Source organism: Chrysoperla carnea, chromosome 4 (assembly GCF_905475395.1).
Source record: "Chrysoperla carnea chromosome 4, inChrCarn1.1, whole genome shotgun sequence".
Classification (NCBI taxonomy): Eukaryota; Metazoa; Arthropoda; class Insecta; order Neuroptera; family Chrysopidae; genus Chrysoperla; species Chrysoperla carnea.
The window spans coordinates 63,143,002-63,170,792 of NC_058340.1; the positions used below are offsets into that span (position 1 = coordinate 63,143,002).

Below are 27,791 nucleotides of genomic sequence, written 5' to 3' on the forward strand. Positions count from 1 at the left end.
GAAGTTATAAGCAATCAAAGATTGCATTCAAAGGTTTCCCATCTCGTTTCAGCAAAACAAAGTTTTTTTATGTATGTAATCTTTATATGGCGATACTCACGTATGACGTCAGTAATGGGTGTCTACCTATTAGTTTAATTAGGAATTTTAAACGTTCATATCTTGCATACTTGTAATGATTTTTAAAAACCAAATTCACTTTTCTATTCTTGAAGTGAGAATTCTTCATCTGAAGTGATAAAAAAAATTTAGTCCGATCCCCATTCTCATTAGGTTTATGTGTGGGCACTCTAGCCGTTCTGAAATGACTATCAATTACTACGTCTGACCATAGACCTAATAGATGATTTTAAAACGATCATTGATCTCTTACCGATTCGATTTCTTAGTAAAAAGATTTATGTATTTATTATAATATGAATCATGCATCCTCTTTTCATGATTAATAAAGTGAAATTAGTACCTATATAATGTTGTGTAATAATACAGTTAACAAAATTTATTTTATAAGTATTCAAAAATTTAGTTCAACAAAAAAATTAGTCATTTGCATAAAATGTATCGAAAAAAACAAACACTCCTTTTTCTAATGTGATCTTATGCTAATTGATACACTGAAAGACCGTGACATGAAATTTGTCTTTATAAAGATTCAAAGAAAATATCATGGAGTGTAGACAGTGTAGACAGAGTGTCAACTCGTTCATCCTTATAAGTTTCGGAAATATCGACTGAAATTGCTCCGAAATATCGACGATTTGGTTAAAAATATTTTTTTATAGAGTAATTTTGGTTCAAAAACGCAAAAACACTTTGATGTTTTAATCGTAAAAATATTTTTCACTGGAAAATTTTTTAACAAAATCGGAGACAAAAAAATTTGATTAAACTCCTTATTCCTATATAACAATAGCAAAAATATAAATGTATTAGACTACGTGTCAAATCGTGCACGAGACCCAATTTTTGTATTTTTGGAGTTAAAATTACTTTGGAGAATGATTTTTATGTAAATCGAAAAGAAAATAAGTTGTTTTTTAATTTGATGAAGTTTGAAGTACATAAAGGTGACTTTGACCTAAAAAATACAAAAATCGAGTTCAAACAGTGGGGTGAATAGTTTTTGAAATATCGCCTAAAATTCTAGACGAAAAGCTTTTATTTCGAAGCGATTCTATATAAATTTTTTCTTCTAATCGTTAAAATATGATTCTATTAATTTATATTATGTATACAAATAATAATTTTTTTTTTATTATTGCAACTGAATAAAAATTTAGCTTAAAGATCGTAGACAAAAAAATGACCTTTATTTTTGTTACCTTTAAAATTAATAAAATTAATTACTAAATTAATTTTCTTACAACATATTGTAGGTCACAAAACTAATTAAATAAAATATATATATAATACCTTTTCATTATTTTACTTTTAAAATAAAATATTATAAAATTATTAAAAATCGTCTAATAAATTTAATAACTGTTATTATCCATAAATCAATAATTAATTTATAAAGTGGATCATTTCGTGTTTGTAATATAATTTTAAAAACTTTCAATTGATATTTAATTTTTTATTTTTTTTAAATATCAAGTAGCAAATTATTTAGTGTAGCATTGTGTGTTTATTAGGAGAAAGTTTTTGGTGTTTTTTTAGTAAAGAAAAATTATTTCCTTATTGCAATTGTGAATATAAATTATGTCCTAATAAATTTTATGTTCATATCCTAATAGATCGTGTGAAACAATTTTTATTTCATCTGAGAATAAAGAAAAAGACCCACTGGAATAACTTTCAGCAAAAAAGTTTTATTTCAATTTTAATCATTGCAACAATTTCTATAGTCGGTTCCCATAAAACCCATAAATTAATATTTTTTAACCCACGAATTAAAAAAACGGGTGTTATAGGTTTGACCGCTATGTGTGTGTGTGTGTGTCTGTCTGTCTGTCTGTAGCATCGTAGGGCTCAATTGGATGAACCTATTTTGATTTTTTTGTTTCTTTTGAAAGTTACTTTATTGGAGCATGTTCTTTACTATGTTTCAAGTGCGATTTTAGGGTTCCGTACACGAAAAAGCTAGAGAATTGGCGATGATTTTCAAAATCCGGCTAGTTTGGAAAAGGCTTAAGAATAATGGCTAAGGAATAATGATATTTACAAAATTTAAAAAACCCCCGACCATTGTTACTAAACTCGCACTTGAAACATATCTTCAGAACATTCCATTAAACCACCTTTTTCCTTAAAGCCTTTTCTAAGTAGAGTCGATTTTCAAGATAATCGCCAATTTTTTAGTTTTTCCGATGCGGAATTCTAAACTGGTACTTGAAACATAGCTAAGAACTTTCTCAATTATATTACCTTTCAAACGAAACAAAAAAAAAACATAAAAAATGGTTTATCCGTTTAGACGCTACGATGCCACGGACAGACACACACACACACGCATAGCGTTCCAACTTATAACATCCCTTTTTTTAGTTCGGGGGTTAAAAAGGTAATTAAATGGAGAGTTTAGGGTGCCGTATACGAAAAATTTGTATGGGGTTTTTTAAATTTTCCGAATTTCACTTTTTCTTTAAAATGGTATTAATAACAAATCATTATCATTCAAAAATAATTATTGAATAATGTAATATGACAAAATTTCGATATGACAAGTGCTTAAAAAATTTTAAAATTATAATTACGAAATATTTCGTATCATCAAAATTCCAACACCTATTTTTATTTTCGTTTTGCAATAATAATCGTAAAAATTGCAACATACAAATGATATTCTAAACTAAAATACGTATTTATTTATTACCAATGAGATTAAAAACAAAAACAAATTAAAACCAGGATTTAGAGCAACATAAGCTTAATTATTATTGATGCAATTGCATTTTATATATTTTTGACATATGATAAACACATTTTGTATTTGTTTTTTCTACAATTTATAATGTTTGTACCAATTTTTTGTTCAATTACAAGACATATTTTACATATCTTACATTGACGTCATGAAATAATCGTATTTATATCGTAAGCATAAAAATTTAAACGTGTAAACATTTGACTAGACATAGTAAATAACAAAATGACTAATAATCAACACAAAGGAATTAATTTTAACTTGGTTTCGTTAACTAGTTTTAAAGTGAAAATCTGAATTTATAAAGCAATAGTTTCTACCATAGATTTATAAAATCGTCTACATTCATGAAGTTATAACAAAATTTATCATCAAAGTTGAAAATAAAGTACAAATAAATTCAACCGCAAGTCTCAACTTTCCTTGGCGGTTGTACTGCTTTAAAATAACTAAGAAATTAATTTTATTTTTGAACATTGATTATAAATATTTAAGATGACAACAACACACTTCTTTTGGAGGAGCTTATGCCTGGAAAATATTTGCGCCAGAAAAGAAACATCTGAATACTTTATTATATGAAAGACCTATGTAACGATATCGTACTTAATGATAGGTATCAAAAGTTTTTCCAAAAGTGAATACAGTTAAACCACAATTTTCCGAATTTACTTGACTTCAACCAGTCTATAAAATGCATTTAATGTATTCAAAAATAAAGTATTTCAGTTTTATTAGTGAATTTAACATTTTATAAGTAAAATTGTGTGAAGAATATTATTATAATGGCATTAAAAAACTATTTTCATATTTTTAACGTTTGGTGTTGTATTCAATATGCACCACACACACACATATGTCTCGCTAACGCTGTTATTTTGTTACGCTGCTCTTCTATTGACGTCAAGTTCCGTTAAACTAAATTAAAATAATAATAAAAAAAATAAAATAATACTTATTAAGTGTAATGGTACCAAATCTACAAAAGATTCTATACCGCTTGAAAGCTATCTCGTTTTTCATATAAAATATATGAAGTAATATTTTTTGGACGTTCTTATGTATAAAACAAAGAGGGAATGTTAACTTATGTTATCGTGTGTTATGGTTATGTGTTACTGTGAGTGATTCGTATTGTATGTGTACAACTTCACATACAACTTCATCACTTCAAGTGATGAGTCATACCGGAGTTCATGTACAAACATAAAATCCCTCTTTGTTTTATACATAAGAACGTCCGTTAGAACTCTTCTTACTTCATATAATACAAATGGCTAACGATATGGTTTACAAACAGTATAGTTTAAAATAGATGAAAAACCGTACTTAGGTACCTCGAAATGTTTGTGTAATAATTTTTTATTAGTTTTAGAGCGAAAACTTTGAACACCTACTTAAACTCTTGCATGCATTCTATTAACGCCCTGCAGTAGATGTTTTAGGGATGATATATCAGAATTGACCATCAAAATTGAAAATATATATTTTTTAAATTTGTGTCACTAGTCTCCTCCAATTTGTGTTCACAATGTCCTCAGCGACATTGCATTGTTCGTGGAGATGAGACTTCAAGACTATTACAAGAAGTAAGACTCTTACAAGAAGTATTGGATTTATATTTAGAATTATATACCTATATTCCAACAACAGTTTCAAAATTGAAATGTTTTTTTTTTCTACGGAGCACAGAATTCTTTTAAATTAATTTTGAATGTGTCAACATATTTAAACGTATAATTTCTCATTTGAATGTGTTTAAATTATATACTTTTGAAATGCGTATGTTACACGGATTTTATGACGAAAATCTCTGGAATTAAGATTATTATTACATTTTAAAATACCGCACGTTTTCATCTTAAATTTATTAATTTCAATTTTGAAATAAATGATTTTTTCTTAAACTTCTTAATTTCGATATTATTAATTTAAATTCTACTCAATTTAGGATAGGATAGAAACGATTTTAGTTAAGGATGTACGAGCACAAAATCTAAAATAATATAAAGTAAATCTAAATAAATTCTGAATCCTATTATTTAAATAAATTAATGACTTCAAAAGTATTTATTATTGCCTATTTAACATTGGTTTTATGGTAAAACGGTAGATGGATGATTGAAAATTTTATTTAATTATTTAGCTTTCGATATTTCGAAAACTATAAGGCAAATTTTGAAAAATTTTGTAATTATTTTTCGTCTACATTCATGAAGTTATAACAAAATTCATCATCAAAGTTGAAAATAAGGTATAAATAATTTCAACCACAAGTCTAGACTTGCCTTGGCGCTAGTACTACCTTAAATCACGAGATTTTCACTATAAGCTCAAAGCTGGGGCACGTATACAGAACTCAAAATAAATTCAAAACAATTTATCTCAGCGGTGAGACATTTTTATCTGTTTATTAAACATTCTTTTAGACTATATTTTTCTTTTTAAAAACAAAAGAAAATAAAAAAATTACACTTTATAATAATTAATGTAATTCACTAGGGACAAATATTTACATACTAATTACATTCCATAACATATGAGTCTTATAAATGTTACTGTGTATAACTGCAACATTCAGTACCACGTAGTCGGTAAAAGTAACATTTAATTTCATCCTAAAAAGCTTTTCTAAGCAATAATGGTAGAGATTGAATCATATAATTTCATAGCTCGCGAAAAAATGGAATATAAGGAAGATATTAGCTCACTATTTTCCATACCAGAACTATCTGCTATACAATGATGATCTCCGAGCACCGGAATACATACCTCTAACATTAATGCAAAAATATCTTTGAATGAAATAGAAAAATATGTGCAAACTGCAAGTAAGAACAGTGCAGCTGTAATTGTAAAATAGAAGAAGGCATAAATTATACAGGTCGTAAAAATGCGAGGATATACGCTAGAAATCTAAAATGTATGCGCGGTAAACACGTGGTATGCGCTAACTTGTCAAATCAAACTACAGAATATACGCCGTATGCCGCCGTATACGTACCATTAAAGACTCTAAGTAAAAGAAAAAGACGTTCAATCCAAAAAATCAAATTAAAAATAGTTGGATGAATAAAACTATGAACAGAGGAAGACTCGTAGAGAACTTTATTGAAGCTCCAAAATTGTAATTTTTCGACTCGCATACTCTCAAAAGTTTTATGTTGTCTCGACTCATCTCAACTTCAAAGTTAACTTATCTTCAGCAACACCTTTATAGAATTTAGAATTTCATATTCAAAATTGAATTGACTGTTAGAAATTCAGATTCTACGATGTTACAAGTTACTACAAGGGAAAACTTCGTTTTGCTTCTAAAACGTGATCGGCTTTACAGGAGTACTAGAAGATACTCATCCGCTTCGCTGGGTAAATTCAACTTTAAAAAGAAACACTACCGCGTTATGGCCTTTCCTTGCTCTCACGTATGTTTTTTTTGTTCACAAGTTCATGAGTATTAAATTTTTGGTGCGGAACTAGTAGCCTTAGCTATTCCTTACTATCCATTAATGTTCCATAAGACACATCTATATCAAATTAAATCATAATAGATTCAAAAATGGTGAATTTTCATACAAACTTTCACCACCAGAAGTTAAATTTCCAAAAATCCTTCCTTATTGCTCACCAACAGTGCCAAAAAACCCACATCCAAATTTTCACGGTTCTAGCCGCAGGAATTTGGGCTGTACGTTAAATTGTTTCTTATTCAGTCAGTTATTCTTTTATATGCAAATACAGAAGATTGCCAGGCGAAGTCTTCAGTGTTTGTCTTCCGAATTCAGAAAATTTTCTCTCTGACAAGACTTATAAGAGGTGATATTAAAAGGTTCTATTCTTCTCAATCGCAATACCAGTAAAAACCTTGTTAAATGCTCAACCTTCCAAAAGAAAGCCAATTGCATACAGGCTTGATTCACACTTGTTATTGCTCATGTTATTTTTTTCCTCTTAATACATTACAGTAATTATAATTGATTATCCTTGACTTCTATCTTAAAACAATAATGTTCTACGATCTATAAGTAATTCTTTGTCTATTACTAAACACATTTTTATAAAATTTTTATATTTATAAACAGTATACGTTCAACACTTCAAGGTTAATAAAATAGAAAGATAGAAATAACAGATTTGATATAATAATAAATAATTAAAATATTTAAAAATATCATTGTCATATTTACTTTTGATATTACAAACAAAAAAATGCAGCACCCAGGAGCTGCGTAGTTTAAGCGACTTATTTTACTTAAATGAAACCAAATTTGATATATATGATAATTGTGAAAGTTTGGATAGATGAATGGATGAACTACCATCCACTAAACGAACAAACAAAAACAAAACAGAATCTCGCGTCGAAACAACAAAACTGCAACTTTTTCAAAACTTTTGGAAGATCGGCAATGTAATTTAACAAAAACTCAAATGTCCGTTTAGTGGAAAACCGCTAGTAATCCGAAATTGTTAAGGTGTCTTAACTTGCTTTGACTACTGGCTGGAAGGTTGCGGGTTCTAATCCAAGCAGCGGCAGTGTGAAACAAAAAAGTTAATGACGCGATAAATTGACCAAACTATCGTCGCTTGGATAAGAACGAAGTAACCGACTCCACCCACGTCATAAAATTAATTATATAGGTATTCGGATGTAGTTTAAGCAATAAATAAAGATTAAAAACAATGATGTGGGTGGCCTCTGTTATAGACGAGGTTAAACACCATTTGGTGGAAAATCGGCATTGCTCAATCACGCCAGAACGGATCTGTAAGAAATTTGGCCCAGAGATAGATTATAGTCTGAAATAGCACATAGACTACTTATCCCGGTAAAATATATGGGATAGATATGTTTTAATTTTTCAAAGAACTAGAGATCGACATGATTTTTTGCAAAGGTAGTGGCAGTTTAGGGGTCAAAAATGACTTAGGCTAATTTTAATACCGGAAAAAAGCATGATTCCTATGGGATAGCATACAGGAATCGTGTTTTTTAAAGACGATAAAAACTCAAAATCTCTATCTTAATCGCGGATAGCACTACAGGGTGCAGCTAGTAATACATATTATTATGTATTTTAATTATCAAAGGTCTTGTTCGTCTTCTGCATGACAGGATCAACGGACATTTCAAGAAAATTTTGTGATCATCGGTAAAAAAAAATAATAGCTTCATTTTCTTAAAGAAAATTCTCTATACAAAAAAAAATATCACATGGACTAACGCCAATTTATAAATGTCATTTTTCTGTGATTAGTCAATTTTTTTTGTTCTAGTGTAGTATGTATCGATACTCGAGGCTAATCGCCGTATGTTTCTTGTCTGAATAAATTTTTATAATATAAATAAATATACGGATTAATGTCATTTTTAAGTTTTATAGAGTTGAGTCAATTGTCCTTTTAAACTCTGATTTGTTTGACATTTTACAAATCTGTGGATAGAATTCTTATGGCTATAAAATAAACATTTTCAGGGACGTTCGACAACGGATACTTTATACACGGTGGTCAAAGCTATGAACTAAGGATCCTTCTTCTTAAATAAAAATAAATTACAAAAACCAGCGATGTTCTATCATCCCGTTTTGAGAAAAAAAATTCCCAATCGCCACTGGATTTATTGCAAATACAATAACGTTATGCAAAACTTGGAACATTTTGTATTCAATTTCTAATTTTTCTAAGCAGCCTTCTTGACATTATTCATAATAACATCTTTATTGTGAATATTTATGTAGAGTTTCTACACCCTTTAATTAAGTTATAACTTGTAATAGCGAAGAATATTGAATTGTGGGTCAGAATTAAACTATTGAAATCTTAATAATAGGGTATTCCACTATTTTTGAAAAAGTACTTCAAAATGTTGATTTTGCTAATAAAAAGCCACCAAAAATTTATTTCGGAAAAATACACACGCTTTCTTGCCAAAAACAGTACTTCCTTAGGTGCTGACATTTTAATTGCAGAAAAAATTGGCATATTTAAAAGTTCGAAATTTATTTTTATACAAATCAAAATTTTGTTTTTAAAAATTATAAATTAAATATTTAAAAAAAAATATAAATGCGTCATATATTCTTTATATAAGTTATGAAATTTTTTTTCTTTTAATTTATACAATATTATCTTAATTTACAAGTATTTAAATAATATGTAGTTTTCCCCAAAATTATTTAATAATATTTATAAATAAATAATAATCATATATTTGTTTACCTATCAAATGATTCATAACCATATATGCAATATAAATTAATGTCAAAATTGTAATAAATGAAACACCTACAATTACATCTCAATCTGACTCATTTTGCATCATTTTCTTTATTAGCTGGAGAGCTGAGTGGCTTTTTTGAGTACATATTTGAGGCACATTGAAAATATTAAAGTTGATAACTTGCGAATGTGTAGATGGTGAAATCGACAACCTCGCTGGGAAGAGAGGCGTTAGTGATCTATGAAATTTTTAATTTGCAATTTTTCCTATGCAAAAAATGTTTTTGAGGCACTTTGAAACCCACACCATTTTAAGGTCTAATATTCAATCATACGAAATATCATCGCCTGACATGATTTGGTGAGGACTAAAACAGTCTGGCAGGTGATTTTAGTTGGCAATTTTTCCTATGTAAAAAATGTTCTGAGGCACTTTGAAACCCACACCATTTTAAGGTCTAATATTCAATCACACGAAATATCGCCTGACATGATTTGGTGGGGGCCAAAATGGCCTGGCAGATGATTTGAATGCACTATTTAAATCATCTGAACTATTTAAATCATCTGCCAGGCTATTTTAGGCCCCAACATATTGGAGTAAAGAATTGAATTGACTGCTTGTTTGATGCCTTGATTTTGGTACAACCTGTGCATTATAAACTATAACAAATTGATTTAACAACTGAATTTTACTTAATATTGGAAAATACGAAAAACTAAGCAGATTTATAGATTTTCTCAACGAATGTCTAAAAAAAAAAAAACGTCGGATATTCGTTGAATACTATCAGATATTACCGGATATTCGAGATATCTCAAAAATTATAAAAATTAATGAAATATTCCACGAAATATCTTTGAATATCTATTAGTTTTTGCAAGGTTATTATATGTTAAAACATAGAAGGGATATTTAGTTTTATTTATATTGAAACATTTAAGTATTCGTTTTGTGCAAAACCGAATTTATCGCCGTATACAAAAATATTTTTAACACCTATTTAAAAATTTGTTTATAAAAATAATATTAATGAATTTTTCACAGTTATTTCATCATTTATGTAATGATATTGCCTATATTTTTAAATAACAATATTATTTATTTTAGGTAGTACAAGCGCCAAGGCAAGTTTAGATTTAGCGTTGAAATTATTTGTACCTAATTTTCAACTTTGATGATGAATTTTGTTATAACTTCATGAATGTAGATGAAAATTAAGTATACAAATTTTCGATATCTGCCTTGGTTTTCGTAATATCGAAAGCTAAATAATTAAACAAAATTTGCAATTATCGATATTTTGAAAATTATTTCAGATATCGAAAAATTGTATTCTAACTTTTCGTCTTATATTGTCAAGTTATAACATAATTCACCATTAACATTAAAAAAATATATTTTTTAATTTTGTGTTCCCACTACCGTGCTCATACATCCTTAATTAGTCGAGCACAAAGGGTTTTTTTCAAAAATTTATTAGGGCTTTAACTTTAATTTAATTAGTTTTTTTTTTTAAATTTCCACCGATTAGTTTTGGAGAAATTTATGAAAACATATCATCCATCAACCGTTTTCGAAGAAGACCAATGTTAAAAATGCCTACTTTTAAATTCATGTATTTATTTAAATAATCCCCCAAAATTTTCAGAATTGATTTAGACTTAGTCCAACTTCATATAAAAAAAATCAAGCCTTTTATCCAAAATTGCTCTGGTGCTCGTATATTCTTAAAAATATAAGCAATATTATTACATAAATAATGAATTCATTTTATTAAAAAACACATACATATTAACAATATGATGAACAGATATGGAACTTATAAATATTTCCGCGAATGGCGCTAAATTTTGTTCTGCACGCACCGAATATAAAAATTAATTATTATTAATAAATAATTAACAAGAGAAAACAATTAACTAAATAAAAATTATATTTTATAATCACACCATAAATAAATAAAAATCTTTTGAAGGTAGTAAATACAAGAAAAACACCATAAAAATATGACTCATATAAATTAATAAGTTACAATACCGCGTTGATTTTATAATAATAGTGTAGCAGTGTACTGTACACCTTATATTTATTATATCAAAAGACTTGAGAGGCAGAGTTTGTTTTATAAATAATATGAAATTTAAAAGCAACAATCATCATGTCTAAATAAAAAAAAATCGTATTCTTAGAAATTACAAAAAAATAAAAAAACAACGCCATGCTTAATTTCTTTCGTCGTTCTAAAACCAAAGACACCATTGACTATACTAAAAATGAAACGCAAAAAGAAAAATTTAAACAACTAACAACGTTAGATGATTCAACAATACTTTTAACATCAACACCAGCTAAAAATAATTGTAAAGTGGCTCCACTACTACACTCGGATGATAATGGTACTCAACAACAACGTAAATTAACGTCACTGACAACGAAGACGACGGCGGCAACATTACTTAACGATGCTCACACAAATGGAAGTGGTGTACGAATAAGTAATGTGATCCGTAATAGTCCACCACCGTCCCCGTCTTCAACAACGAGTTTCGGTACGAATAATAATCCTATTCAAGCACGGGATCGTCGTATTATTGGACACAAGCCATATGTGGCAAATATTTGTGATTTGGTGTATTTAACAAATGATCAAAAAACACAGCCACAATCGAATAAAAAAATTAGTGGTTCTTCGTTTAAGGAAATAATGGCACCTGCGATGGGATGGCGTAATAAAAATAAAAATAATAAAAAAGGTAAAAATAAACAACAACAAAATACAACGCATGCGCAATCAACATCATCTGCATCAACTGCAGTTGTTAAACAACAATTACCAACAAGTAGTGATATGGGTAATAATAATACAAGTGAAAATAGTGAAAAGAGTGATATTGTTCAACAATCGGAGAATAAAAAAAGTGATAATAAACAAGAGACGGCGACACAACAGTTAAATCAAAATGTAACTAAATCTCATGTAAGTAATAATGACCAAACATCCACATCGCAATCGTTAGAACGACCAATAAAACCCCCACGTGTTGAAAAAACAAATTCTATTTTAAGAACATCGACTACAAGTTTGCAACAACAACCGATTAATATTGAGAACAGTGTAAACGATTTGAAATATCAATCATCGAATACAAATCAATCAACATTAAACGATACAACTGAAATATTTTTACCCATCGATACAAAAGTTGATTCAACAAAACAAGTTAATAATAATTTAAGTGAACAAAAATCGAAACAAGGACAAACGGGAGTGGTCAGTGCGAAAAATGTGCCAAAAATAAATGTGAAAAACTCTGAATTAAACAATAATGATAATAAAGTGGTATCAAATCAACAATCAACAAAAATGGGGAATCAACAAGCGTCTACAACGAATGTTGAATCAACAAGTAAAGCACAAACTTCAGTGAAAAAGGTTGAAAATCCAACGAATAACGAAAATAAAGTTTTGATTAATCAACAAAGTTCGATTGATTCTAAGGGCCAATCTTCTGCAGTGAATAATAATCAAGATAAGAAAGTTTTGGGGAATCAACAAAGTTCGATTGATTTAGTGAAAAAGGTTGAGAATCCATTAAGTAACGAAAATAAAGTTTTAATTAATCAACAAAGTTCGATTGACTCAACTAAGGGTCGATCCTCAGTGAATAATAATCAAGATAGGAAAGTTTTGGGGAATCAACAAAGTTCAATTGATTCAAGTAAAGTGAATAATAGTCAAGATAAGAAAGTATTGGTAAATCAACAAAATTTGGTTGATTCAGGACAAAAAAATGTTGAAAACTCTATTAATAATAACAAAGTTTTGATCAATAATCAACAAGTGATTGATCCAAGCAAAGAAATTTCAGTAAAAAAAATTGAAAATATAAATCAACAACCAAGTAATGTTAGTAAAGTTACGGTTAATCAACAACCAAATAAAATGGGTAATCAACAAACAATACCCACAAATGATTCAAATAAACAAAATATATTGAAAAAAACTGAAAATCAACCAACACAAAACACGAGCAATATTAGTAAAGTTACGATTAATCAACAACCGGTTAATAAAATCGATAATCAACCTGCTTCAACAAAACAAAATTCTTCTGCTACGGTATTACAGAAAGATAGTAAAGTGTTGTTAACCAATGAACAACCGCATAAAATGGTCAATCAACCCACGGTGAATCAACAAAATCAAGTTATGCAGTCATCTTCAATGCAATCGAATAAAACACCTACTTTAAATAAAATTGATTCAGTTCCAAATAAAAATATTCAAGAACAAAATACATCGAATCAACATTCAACAATTTCCTTAAACGAGAATAAAAATGTAATCCAATCGAATTCTTCCCTTAAATCAGTGCCAGAAAAAAGTACAATAAAAATGGAATCATCACAACAAGTACCAACGAATCAACAAAATGGTTTAATCGGTGATAAAAATAAAGAGCAAAAAACTAATGATATAAAACAGTGTGTTCAAAAAGTGATGTCAATTAATAATGATAAAATAAATAATGAACAAAATATCATAAACAAAATTAATAATGAAAATAAACAAACGGAACAGTGTAATACAGTGACGTCACCATCCAAGTTACAAAAAACTAAAAGTGTAGGATCAAATGAAAATATCTCAACAGGCGCACCAATGACTGTCTGTTCAATTGCAATTCCAGTACCATCGAAAATATTAAAAAGTGATAAAATACCAGTGACGGCAATTATTGAACGAAAATTATCACTAGATAAAACCGGTGATTTAACAACACAAGGTCAACAGAAAACAAATGACGGATCAACGACTGATCAAACGTATGTTGATTTTTTTTTATTGTATTTTTAATGTGCTTTGTTGTTTAATGTTAATAAAAAAAATTTGAAAATATTCTCATGAAAATGGCTGTTTTTATTAATCGTTAACACTTTTTTCTTTAAAGATAATTTTCTTATTATTGCTTTTTTTTACTAACTGCGCATCTTACTAACAGAAAAGGACCCTGCACTAATCTTACGAAAATTGAATCTCGGTCAAAACTTGTCATATTACGGGTTTTTGTAGCGCTTGGTATCCAGTCTCAGTGGACGGAATGATCCAAATGCAATTTTTTTTTAGTTATAATAATTGGAAATGTCAATAATCCCTTTGTTAACACGCACAAATAAAAAAAATTTTAATAGAAAAAAATGCTTGTTAAGGGACAAGCTTTTATTGTACTCAAAAGTAGAAAATAATTTTTTCTAGGAGTCACTCATACACGATATTTGTAAAAAGTGGAGGCACTCAATTTAAAATATCAAGAATGAATCGAAGCGCCTCAAGCTTTTACAAATAGTCGTGTATGAGAGACTCATAGAAAAAGTTATTTTCTACTTTTGCGTACAATAAAAGTTTGTCCTATAAAATCATTTTTTATTAAAATTTTTACTTCAAAATTAAAAAAAATATATGTATATCAAATATGGTGGAAGCGATGTGAAAATCAAGTAAAACTTGCCATAAGAATGAATTGTCATTTGATTTACATATGCATGCAAAATTTCAGCTCAATCGATTAAAGATATCTGCTTCAAAATTGAGTAGGAAGATTCCACCCGAACAACAAACATAGTGTACAGTGTGATCATTTCAAAAGTATCCACCCTTAATAACTGTTGACTTGATGTGATTATTGTTTTGAGTGAAAACACATCGATTTAGATATCGAAAGGGAATTTCAAAAGTGAAAAAAATTTGACTGAGGCTCAATTTCCATATGATTAGTGCAAGGTCCTTTGAGTGTTTTTATATTTTAATTTTGGTATGCAAGAGAATAAAAAAAAAAAAAACATAAAAAGTTTTCACGTGGGTGAATCTTCCTGTTTATAAAATCTAAGCAGCATGATTTAAATTTAGCGGAATGTTTTGATTAAGTAGTCCTACTTCAATCTCTAAATTTCGCTTTATTTTTGATGTACAAGTGGGAAGTAGTGGAGCTACGAAACTTCAATCAAAAAGACAATTTTTTTCCACTAAGTGGGCAAAAAAAAACATACGAGAAGAATTTAAACTGAAAAAGTTTTTCCTTTGTTCGAACATTGGAATTATTCTGCAATTTTTAAACAATAGATTCTATAATTGTCAAACAACAAAGCTGCATGTTTAAACAAAAAATAGAAACAGATTCTTATTTATAAATACATAGAAACAAAGATGTAAATTGCGTTTACACACAAAAGCCTAGGAGCTAATTGAGTAAAAGAATACTAACTTTATTTCCATTAAACTAAAATTTCCTCGTCAATAATAAAAAATCAATAAGAAGGCCTTGGCAATCGAGTCTCTAATACCCAAATCAGAAAATCCTCTTCGCTCTTAAGAACAACCCTTCACCTGACAGAAGACATGCTTCTTCGCGAAAAGTATTGTTATAAGCAAATGAAATTACAGCATTTTTCCAAGGCCAGCGCCAGCACAGAAAATCCCTAACTTCACTATCGAAACTGATCTCAGAACGGATGGGTCAATGTGGATATGGACCCAAACATTCTATGCCTGACTCCCCGTGGATTTATACAACGTCTCACATATATAGCAGGGCATAAAATCCTCATATTAGATAGGGTATGATTGTTAGTCAAAAATAAATAATGAAATTTGAAAAAAGTTAAAATTTATGTAAAAATATACTTAAATATTCTGATTTCGAGTCATAAAAGCACATTTATCTTTTAAAATATTAAAATTAAAAATCGTAATTTTTAAACTGTATATCACGTGACCTAAAATAATAGACCATCAGTTATTAGTTCAGTGTAGACAGCTGAGTAAAATATATACATAGAAAATAAGTATTTATATTTATTATAATCATATATCTATGAATATATCTGTCAAACTTATTTGTGTTATTTCGTATAGTGATACCCATATTACGTCATCCAATTGGATGCCCGCGTTTTTGACAGTACTGAAGTACTTTTGAAGTACTTTTTCAAAAATAGTGGAATACCCTATTATAGGACAGGGTCGTCAATGTTCTATAAAAATACCCACTACCCTTCTCAACAGGAAATCCTAGCTAATCAACTCCTAGCCTATAGCCGATGGAGTATGGATTGTTAAGTATTTATGCGTTCTTCATTCTTTAAAGTATGCCATGGTACAATGCCAAATAATTTTCTTTGCCTGCACTTAAAATAGGATTGTCTAATAAGTCTACTTTACTCGTGCAATAATTGTTTCCATAATCTTAATCATCTTTTTTTCTTCGACTACGATCACAATCTTAAAACTAAAAATAATTTTGCATATAAATAAATATTAAATCGAATTTAAAAAATTATTTTAGCCAGTTCAAGTTTCAAAAAATGTGCATAATGTAAATCCTTCATGTACTTCACATATGTTTAGAACAGTGGCGGTTTGTTTAAAAGTATAAATAGGAACAAGTTTAGGATATGATAGTACTAGTCGTGTCATTTTAGCATTTCATACAGAATTTTTTTGTACCTCAACCTATCGAGCCATTTTTTTTTTAATGATCAGGAAGGTCCATATATCGGAATCTACGTCTAATTTTTTACTAGAAAGTTTTGGTTTTTGCTATGGGCCATATAGGAAAATCATTAGAATCCATTTATGAGGTGAAAATTTTAAAACCTTGAAATTATGGGCCAGAAACGTATACTCAGGGGTTTTCGGGATCTCTGATCACTATTCCGAAATCAGAATTTCGATATAATCTTCCCCTCTTGGGATAATTTACCTTGCTGGTCCAAAATTGCAATATTCTGTAAATATTCAACAAAATGGATCAAAAAAGTATACTAGGGGGTTTTCGAGGTCACTGATCACGATTCCGAAGTTAGAATGAAGATGTACTTCTCACTTCTGGGGTTATTCGTTCCCGCTGGTCCAAAACAGCAGGATTCTGTAAATATTCGACAAAATGGGCCAAAAAAGTATACTCGGGGGTTTTTGGGGTCACTGATCACGATTCCTAAGTTAGAATAGAGATATACTCCACCCTTCTAGGGGTTTTTCGCCCTCCGTTGACCTAACACTGCAATTTTCTGTTAATATTCAATTTGGAACAGCGGGGTGAATTACCCCAGCAGGGGAGGAGTATATATTGAAGATAAAACCCCCGAATACGCAAAATCAGATTTAAGGTCTTCAAACAACCCCCTATCGAATGAATAAATAAAAAAATCTAGTGTCGAAACTTTTGGGTCAACCCGAAAATGCACTGGATTATATTGTCTTCATATTTTAGCCACAAATAAAATAAGTGTATATTTTATATATTTATTTAAAAAAATTTGATTATATTCTCACAAAATAGGTGCCAAAATTTGATGTGACAAAATAGTTTAAAATTTCCATTCACTGTTTAATAATAACATTAATACCAATTACCTATTCAAAATTATGACGGAAGAATGTTATTATTCCGCTTCCGGGTGTTTTAAAAAAACACAAAAAAAAAAACATTTTTAAATTTCGATTTTTTTTTTACCACAAGAAAAAAACTTTTACTTATTAATTAAATAAATTTGTGGCTATTAATTTTTTTTCTAAACTACTCTGTTCCGCTTTTACCCAAATAAATTTTACTTTTTATATTAATAATAATTAATCATACGCATAACTGATCAATCAATCAATACCTACAGTACCTATTTTTTCGTAATCATCACTGTTTACCCGTGAAAGCGCCAATTATGCGCAAATCGTATAGTATGTATTATATGGGAATATGAGTTATATATGTGTGACATGTATGTAAATGTAATGTGACAGAATAATAAACACTTTCTATACATGGTATTTCAACAATTAGTCAATTGTTTGTTTTCACTTGTTTTTAATATAAAATCGATACCTCTAATCTGCACACAACGAATATTAAAAAATATGTACCGATTCTAAAATGATTTTTTCAAAAACCGACATTGTTTATGTAAAAAAAAAATAATAATAATTAAATTAACGCTAATAGAATTAAGAATGTTTTCATTATAAACATTCCATTTAGCAAACAAATGTAGAATATTTATTTAAAACATATTCGATGCAAATGTTTGTTTATTTTTACAGGAAAAACTTAGTAAGTCAAGAGGCACGTTTTCAAGCACAAATTACTGAATTAAAAAAGCAATTAAGTAATCGTGACGCTGAAGCATTAAAACTCACTTACCAAATGGATGAATTACAACGTGAAGTATATGTTAAATCATCTGGAATGGATCGTAAGTATAAAAATCATTTTTTAATTTTATGGAAATTTTTCATCTATAATAGTAATTGGTTAGATCAAATATCTGAATTAATTCAGATGTTATTACAGTGACTTGTAGATTACAAATCTAATTTAATTTTCTTTATTTTATATTAATCCAAAACCTTTAGAAGCTTGTTTCTATAAATCACTTTCGCGTATTGATTCAGAAACCTCCCATTATACATTCACTTCTTCTGCCTTAGAACGTTAATACAGTGTCTATTTATGTTTTTGATTGTTAATTACCTTAAAGTAAAATCGTAAAAATCACAAAAATTTTAATTCGAATTAGTTAAAATCAATAGATAAGGTTAAGGGTAATTAAAGTTGTCAACTAGGCAATTTGTATGACGTAAATGTAATAAACTGTTCTAAAAATATCGTAAACTAGGCAATTTGTATAACGTAAATGTAATAAAATGCTATAAAAATATCGTAAAAGCGTCAAGAACCAAAGTTTTCTTTCTTTTTGAAAAGCGCCGTAAGACCACGTTTCTTTTGCATAAACAGAATCTGTGATAAATTTTCTTCATGATGTAAACTTCTTCGAAACTCAATAACCGATTAATTTAAGATTTTTTTTCAATTCTCTTTAATTAGGAAAATTATTTACTTTCGAAATTGATTCTCTTGACCATCTTTAGTTAGTTTTAAATAAAAAATGGAACAATAGAGGGCCTACTTTCCTATTTTCAAATTACCGTCCTTACTTATCGTTATTATTTTAAACTATAAAATATACTATCACAAAATAAAGTAAGTACAACAGCCATTACGAGAGAATGAAATTTCATAATTTTCAATTCCTTACAATAATTACCGATAACACACCTAGCAAAATTATTGATTACAAACAAAAATATATTATCAATAAAATAAACTTTGATAAACTGCGATGATAATATTATACATTTATCCATATTTTACTTCTGCCACTCATTTCCTAACATACGCAATGGGTCTAGGATCAGGTGTAGCATTTGACAGTCGATTTAAAATGGTTTGAAATTTGAGAGGTTGCAGTTATTGACAAACTCGAATTTAACAAATTTTTCTTCTACGGAAATAATTACACCCGAGGACTTCTATTTCAGAGAGCCTGGAAAATTCTTAATAACACGACAAGCTTAAAATTGACAAATATCTATTCAGGACGATATTCAAAAAAGAAAATAATATGAATAAAAAAACAAAAACTTTTGTCGGACACTCAACAACGAAATATTTTGACATTTTTATTTAGCAGTTAGGAATACTGATATTTTTTTTTAATTTTTATAAAATTACGACCATTTTACTATTTGATAAAATTAATATCATACAATATTTTTAATTAATTATAAAGTTTTTCTTTTTTTAATTGTACCATGTTTCCTAAATGGTACCAATACAGACTTGCTGAAACATTTAAATTTCTATACTAAACATAATTATATTTGTTTAGACTTTAGAGGATTATGAAGAATTAATTTCCAGCAAGCTGAAAAACGTTATAATATCTTCATTTGGTCCTAAAATGCGTGTTATCCGAATTTACCCAGTCCCAGGAGGTGTGCATAACTTTTGGGAGCCAAATAACTTCGAAATTTTTGCTCTTTCTTCAGTTTTTTACTTGTAGCTCGAAAACGGTATTCCCAACAGAAAATCAAAATTAAATTCTTCGAAATTTTATTAATTTCGAAATTTTTAAATTATCTTCTAGAATTTTTTTTATTTAAATCAAATTGGTGCACTTGATCTTTAAAGGGGACTCACAGTAACCAACAGCCTCCCAAATTTTTAACCGTTCTGAAATAACTGTCTGAAATACTATGCTTGGATCTGGACTGAAAATAATCCGAGTGCGATGATAAAACAAAAATTAATTACTATAAAATTTTTTTTATTATTTCGGAGGGTCATATCCACATCAGAGTAAATCAGAATTGTTATTAATAGTAACCAAATCAAATCAATTAAGAGAACTCGATCGCGTACTCAGTAATAAAACAGCATGAACTTTGATGTTGGCAATATTATTTAAAACGGCAATCATAAATAGATGATAAATTGTTTAAATAATAAACTATATTAATTCGTCAACAAATTATTTTAATAAGTTTTTAAGTTATTTCATTATGTTTTCAAAACGATATTTATAATAATGGTTTAACTAAAATTTTAATACAATAATAATTTTAATAAAATTATGGGTGTTTGTGTGTCACATAAAGGTTTGGAAGCTGAATTAATATCGGCGAATAAAGAATCAGAAAATGTGCGAAAACATTTACGACATTTGGAAGAAGATTTACAAGTATTTCGTGATAAAAATTCTGAGTTAGCGGAAGAAATTACCAGAAAATCAGGTAAATATTGGAATAACTGAATTTCGGAGTCACTAAATAGGGAATCTTTTTTATTTTTTACCCAGGTGTTATCTAATCTTTCTATTTGATTGCAGACGAGATTATTGAACTAAAGGAATTAAATGAAAAACAGGCACAAGAGTTAGGTGAACAAGTAAAGCAATTGACAGAAAAAATTCAAGATTTAGAACGACAAAATGAAGAATTCAAACAAGAGCGTGATCGTTTGGAAAAACAACGATCCACCTTGGAAAAAGAACGTGAAGAAGAAAAGAAAATTGTCCAAGAAGCATTAGAAATGGCAATGACTGAAAAGAAAAATATACAAGAACGTTGGGAAAAAGATTTTGAAAAATTACGTACAGTAAATACAGGTCGTGAACAACAATTACTCGATGATTTCGAATGGAAATTACGTGAAGTTGAACAAAGTTGTAAACGGCGATTAGAAGAAAAAGATAAAGTCAATGAGGAAAAATTAAAACAAGCGTACAAAGATGTTGAGGAAAAAGTAAAAAACGCTGAATCGCAATTAAACGAAGTCTTACACTTAAAATCATACGAAGCCGAAGTAAAACAATTACGTGGTTTAACGGATGACCAACAAAAATCGTTACGTTCAATGACGCAACGCATGGAAGAGTTACAATTAACTGAAGAAACTTTAAAAGAAGAAATTGAAAGACTTAAAAAACAGATTGACATCGAAAAAGGGAAATTAGTTAATGTTGAACATCAACATAAATACGAATTATCCGAAAAAGATCGTGAATTACAAATCAAATTAGAAACGCAAAAAGGTGAAGTGGCTGTACAATGGGAAGAACGGTTACACCAAGAATGTTCGAGGTTAAAATCGGAATTAGAACAAATGCATGGTGAAGAAAAAATGTTCGCTGTTGAAGCGATTAAAAATAAATTAAATTCAGAACATAATCAAGCGAAAAAAACGTGGGAACGTCAAATAGAAGAATGCACACAACAAGTAAGACTTAAAAAATTTCTTATAACACATCGGCCCATAGAGATATTTATAATATTTTCCAATTTTTGTAGATCACAAGCTTAAAACAAGAAATGGCATCAAAAGATGAAGAATATCAAAAAGAATTAGAACGATTACAAACAAAAGCCGATCGTGATATTTTAGAATTACGACGATCTCTAGACAAAACCGATATGTCGTACCATAATCAAATCGAAAAGTTAACCGAAACACATGAACGAGAAATTGGTAAATAAATTAGTTATAAATAAACAATCGAATTTTTTAACTTTAATGAAAATTTTTATTTTAACAGAACGATTAACAGACGAATATGAAAAGAAAATTAAAGAACTTGAAGCGAATTGGCAAATGCAAATTACTTCCACTAGAACGACTTTAGAATTAGTTAAGGAGCAAATGGAAAGAGATGCTCAGGAAAAATTACAATCATTAGATCAACATCATCGTAGTCAATTAGGTAAGAGTACTTATTATTAGGGACCTTTCTCCAAATCTGACGCAAATTTGAAATTTCAGCAATAACATTTCTATCTTCTTCGACAGAGGACTTTTAATAAGCCTTATCTTTATCAGCTATTAAATGAGCAGTGTTAGTGGCTCCTCTCTCGAAGTCGCATAGTGGAGTATTTATATCAAATTTCTGGCCAAAATTCTGCTTTCTGAGCCACTTTTTATCTTATTCTGAAATTATAAGTTGCAAAATTTCACTGCGTATACTCAAAGAATTTTGGATTTAATTTAATTTCCATTGCTTTTTAGAACACCAATGGGAACAATTAGTTCAAGATAAAGAAGAAGCTTTACAACAAATGGAACAAAACTATCGTGGTAATTGTGATAAATTAAAAGACGATATAACAAATTTACAAAAAGCACACGAAGAGAAAGAATCAGAATTACAAACGACAATAAACGATTTAAAAACACAAGTTGAGGAAAAATTAGCGCAAATAAATTGTTTACAAAGTAATGTAGACACATTACAAGGTGGTATGCACGTATTAAATCGAGAAATCAAAAATCATGAGGGTGAATTACTAAAAATGCAAAAAGATAACGAGAAAAAAATTAGGTTTGTATTTGTTTATAGGGTTATTTGTTAAATGTTTTTAATATTTCAAATATAGATGGATCTATTTTAACTTAATGTCAATCCATATTAAGTATAGTCTAACTTTGGGTGCGTTTAGCGGAAAAAAGTACTCAGTAATTCTGATCAACTAAGTATAAAACTGCCATCAACAAGCGCTACTTGTTAACTTTAGCATGTGCTGATATATTTATACGATGTATTCAGTGACCGATCCAGAGGGGGGCGAGCCAGGCAACCGACTGGAGCGGCAAACATGTGAGGCGACAAATTCTTAAAATATGATATAGTATAGAGTAATCTCGATAATCGGAACAAAATGGTTTTTTCGTATCAAAATTGTTATTTCGTATAATTGTTTCTCTGAAATCTAGACACTCTTCGAAAAAATTTTCCATTAAATCCAGTAAAAGTGATTCGTTTTTCTATAAAGACCATTTTAGTCAAATTGAAGGAACAAACGCGCAAAAGCTAGGTTTTTGCTATCAATTACTATCTAAACTATTCGCTTTACAATCAAATGTTTCAAACAAAAAATGTTTGCATATTTATAAAGAACAACTTTCTAATTTGAAGCGATCACCTAATGTTAGTCAGTTATAAAACATTGGTATGAGTGAGGTTTTAATTTAAACTGAAAACGTTGATCGAATTCGATGCCGGTATAACATGTGTCCCTTTGAAACTAATATTTTTCGTCGGGAGCATTTTTCTCGATCAAATTTACTTATAGAGTTTCAAGCATATGTCAACTTAAAAAAGACACACTGTATATGGTATAAGTGTAAAGGGCGGCAAATATTATGTTTGACCGAAACGACTTAAAAGCTAGATCGGGACCTAATGTAGGGACCTAATAAGCGGTGGCTTAACGCTCCACTGCAAAAGTCCCCATTTTGTTTTTGTTTAGTACCTTCTTCTGCTAAACGCACTCTTTATTACTGCTTCCCATAATTTTTGATGAAAATCTTCCCCAAAATTAAGGTACTTGCTGAATAAGGACATAAAAATTAAAACTTTTTGTTTGTTATCAAATGTTGAAAAAGTGCTTTCGATGACTGTTTGTAAATAAGACTATACATACTGCCCATAATATATGATAGGCAGTAAAACCAAATAGTTCTGGCGTAAAACTGTAGTATAGTAGATGTTTCTTCTTAATAACTGAGTTCTTCTAATGAGAGCTAGAATAGTTAAGTCGTTCTTACTTAATAGTTTCACAAAAGAAAACGTAAATCATCAAATACGACGGATAAAATGCATGTTGTTCTTGCTCTCATTTAAGGAACCATTCTAATACCTAATAAAAACGCATGGTTTTTCTTGCGTATGTTTATGCGTGCATTAATGTTTAACTCTTTTTTTCTGTAAAAAAATACCAGACTACTAGTGCCGAGTATATTTAAAAATTTGTGTCTCTGTGATAATTCCTAGTTGTGCTAATACATACACTTTTTTACTAATAGTTAGAGAGATGTACATATGATTTACTGATGGTCATGGTAACCGTCTGCTGAGCCTTAAATATGATAGTAGGTAATGGTAATGTCGCCCTGTAAGGTTCCTCGAATTTCTATGTGTCATATTCCCCCCCCCCCAGGGGGAGATTTGAAAAATTGTCACTAAGTTATGGTTCTGGAAACTGTCTGCTTGTTTGATAATTCATTAGATGTGATTCTGAACAGTCATTCTGAAAAGTTTGAGCTCAACAAGTCGTCCCATTCCCGAATTATGCCAAAAAAACCGAAAATGTCGTTACGCGGTAAAAAAATTTGAAGTGATGGTTCTGGAAACTGTAAAACTTGTTTGGTTGTGTTGAGGGTGTCAAAACGATCAGGAAAATATGTCTGGCAGAAAAGCAAGTGGTCAGGGATTTTTTTGGCAGCACTTTGAAAAACACGAATTATTCCCTGGCGAGGAATATGACACATAGAAATTCGAAGAACCTTACAGGACGACTTGGAACATTACCTATCATATTTAAGGCTCAGCAGACGGTTACCATGACCATCAGTAAATCATATGTACATCTCTCTAACTATAAGATGTTTGCAAATAAAAAACCTTAAAATTACGAAAACGCTATATAGTCGCGAAAACGAAACACTAAAATCAGTCAATGTAAGTGGGAAATAATTTCAAAATTAACTTTTAAAAATAATTTGAGATAATTAATTAATTAATTGTATTACGAAAGAGATAATAATGCAATTATTCGAAAACTTCTAAACCGAAAAGAAGGATTTTAAAAAATCGGCAACCAATTAAAAATTTGGGATGTTTAAATCCCACTGTTAATCATAGAGAAGGTAAATTCAATCTTGTGCCCAAAAAGACTTAAATAAGAAGAAATTTGGTGCCTTACAACATGGTTCTATAAAACGTTTACAAAGGAATTGTTTTGTATTAGATAACAAAGCATGTAATTTGAATAAATTTTTTGATAATTTCACGTTTACTAAAAAAGGCTGCCCATAAAATATGGAGTAATACGATTTAAAAGACGATAAGGTGGCAAGGCCCGTGATGCCACATTATACTTTTCATTTTTGTATAACAACCAAATTTATAAATTGATCTATGAAGTAGATCTGGTGAGCCTGAAGTAGTTTTAACGGGACTGCGGTCACTGTAAGAGTTCTCAGAAAATTATACGATTCTCAAAATGAGTGTTAAGTGATATAAATGGCAAAGTTTCGAAAATGAAATATTTTATGGACAGTCACAAATCAAAAGTACCTAAAACAAGTACCTTAGAAAACGGTAAAACCGTCTTACAAAACTTCTACACTTAAGTACCTGTGTTATCAACCAAAAAATTTCTTTTTCAAAAAAATCCAAAATATATAATTTTTTTTTTTAAATAAATGTAATATTAATGAGTAGTTATTAATTTTCTACAGTGTAATGGGAGGGCCTGCGTTGGTAACTATGTTTATATTACTCCTGCCGTCCTTATCATGGATATTATCTGGTTCTCTTACAATCACCTCTGCCTTTGTCCTGTTATCCTTATCGATAATCTTTACCATTTACAATATACCCGATAAACCACCAGTCAAAAAGGAATAAACAAAGAAATGTCCCAGTATTAATGAGCATGTTTCTGTTGCATTAAATTTTTTTTTTTAATTTGTTGTTATAAAAATATTTTATACGAAAAACAAAAAATAAATTTTTCTTACTAACCTTTGTGTGCAAATTAACCTCGTAACATGTCACTAACAGTAAAAAAACCAAATTCAAAGTACATATCCAAACTAATTTTCGGGGGCCTAGCCCCTTATAATTTTTGTAAATATTTTATATTATTAAGTTTTAAGCACTTTTTAATACGAATCAATTTTCAAAAAATTGATTCAAAATGAAAAAATTTGGCTGTGATATCTCAAAATTATTTTTTATTAGATAAAAAAAAAAAAAAAAAAAAACTAAATTGTCTCAGTATAGTCCTTATAGTTTTCCAAACACAATTCCATTTTGTTATTCCTTTACACACGTTATTTAATTTTATCCTGTCTGTGTACCATTTGGATAACGGTGTATTTAGGCGAGTAAGAGACGAATTATTAGCTGAACAAACCAGACGAATTAATCAACAAAAAGAACAACATGCAATGGAGTTGGAAAAATATCAAAAAACTACCAAAGATTATATAGATAATTTACAGAAAAAATGTCAATGTTGGTCGAAATTGTAAGTATAATTCAACATATTATTTATCAGTTTATCAGTTTTTTACTTCAATCGTTATATACAGGGTGGACCATTTAAATATATACACCTAAATATATCGTTTTGTAATTAATCAATACAAAAATAACTTAAACAAAAGTTGCCGAGTTTAATGGGGGGCATAATGTTCTGGAATCAGATTGAACCCAGTTCTTCGGGTTTCTTTAATAACCAATTTAGATTCTTAATATATTTATATTTAACTCGATTTGAGAATATTACACTCATTTTGGAAAAGTATTTCAATCAGATTCTAATAAATCACTAAAAAAACTATAAATTTTTGTTCAATCAGTAGGTTAGGTTAGCGGATGGATTTCGTTAAGCCTTAACCAACTGAGCTAATAAGGCGACTGTTCAATCAGTAAGTGCCATAAAAATGCATTTCAATTTCATATTTTCAAATTTCACGCGTAATTTGAAGAAAATGCTGGATACAGTGGTTAGGCTCATTGAATCAAAATTGAATTTCACTAGTTCAATCATTTTTTCAAAGGTTTGAAGAAATGCGAACAAAATATCAGCAAAATCAACAATGCCACTTCCAAGATCAACAAGCGAAATTAATAACAGAATTAAAACAAATAATAAGTCGACAAGATAGTGAAATAACAAAATTAGTTGAAGAGAAAAATAATTACAAAATCCAATTAGGACAAAAAATTCCAAAAGAATACCGTCGTAAAGGTGGAGGTGGAACAACAATAGCGGTTCAAACAAATTGTAGTACACAAGAAATAAATCATGAGAATTCCCAAATTGTATCTTCAACACCAAATCGTGAATTGGATATAATTTGGGAAGCAAATGATAGTACGGAAGACCAGCCGCAGCAAGCGACAAGTAATATGCAACAACATGGGAGTAATTGAATCGGTGAAAAAAATGTTTTTTTTTAATTATTAAGTTACCATATTGATTAGGTTCCTAAAAACTATTTAAAAAAATATGTCAATAATTACTGTGAATTTGTAATTTTTTTTTATCGATTTGACATATTGTCATTTATTGTTATACTGCCTTTATTATCCCCCCTCTCTTGTTGTATTTAAAAATGAAACTTTTGTGAAAGAGGCGACTGAATATATGTATTTAAAAAATAATAAAGTTTAATTTATATGTGTGAATTTTTTCAATAATTTTTTATTATTTCTAAGCATTCCTTTTTTTATTCCAGCGAATCACGTATTATGAGTATGCCGCAGTCAAGTAGCTTAATTAGCCGTTCAGTTAACAGT

General features: G+C 29.2%; 2 protein-coding genes across 3 annotated transcripts in view; both read left to right on the forward strand.

The window, feature by feature from the left end:
- The window catches only part of LOC123299180, a 30,057-nt gene extending 18,924 nt beyond the window's left edge, over nucleotides 1-11,133 (forward strand). The window contains exon 2 of the mRNA XM_044881458.1: nucleotides 11,068-11,133. Coding sequence (XP_044737393.1) covers nucleotides 11,068-11,071 — 4 coding nt within the window. The 3' untranslated portion in view covers nucleotides 11,072-11,133. The remainder of the gene's footprint in view (nucleotides 1-11,067) is intronic.
- A 76-nt stretch (nucleotides 11,134-11,209) lies between these two features.
- Nucleotides 11,210-27,631, forward strand: LOC123299179 (interaptin). 2 transcript variants are annotated; one of them, XM_044881455.1, is made up of 9 exons: nucleotides 11,210-13,919; nucleotides 18,187-18,338; nucleotides 20,584-20,718; nucleotides 20,814-21,703; nucleotides 21,775-21,952; nucleotides 22,020-22,184; nucleotides 22,487-22,799; nucleotides 26,368-26,514; nucleotides 27,050-27,631. In XM_044881455.1, exons 1-9 carry the CDS (start codon nucleotides 11,311-11,313, stop codon nucleotides 27,423-27,425), a joined length of 4,965 nt encoding a protein of 1,654 aa, XP_044737390.1. In that variant the 5' UTR covers nucleotides 11,210-11,310; the 3' UTR covers nucleotides 27,426-27,631. The 2 variants fall into 2 exon arrangements, with proteins under 2 accessions (XP_044737390.1, XP_044737391.1); XM_044881456.1 differs by lacking the exon at nucleotides 27,050-27,631 and having other exon boundaries at nucleotides 25,721-26,415.
- The last annotated feature ends 160 nt before the right edge of the window (nucleotides 27,632-27,791 follow it).

What these genes read in the sequence shown, in the direction of transcription:
- LOC123299179 (XM_044881455.1), top strand. Translation starts at nt 11,311, where the DNA reads ATGCTTAATTTCTTTCGTCGTTCTAAAACCAAAGACACCATTGACTAT. An exon ending in GGATCAACGACTGATCAAAC is followed by an intron (nt 13,920 to 18,186) that starts GTATGTTGATTT and finishes TTATTTTTACAG; the next exon opens with GAAAAACTTAGTAAGTCAAG. An exon ending in AGAAATTACCAGAAAATCAG is followed by an intron (nt 20,719 to 20,813) that starts GTAAATATTGGA and finishes ATTTGATTGCAG; the next exon opens with ACGAGATTATTGAACTAAAG.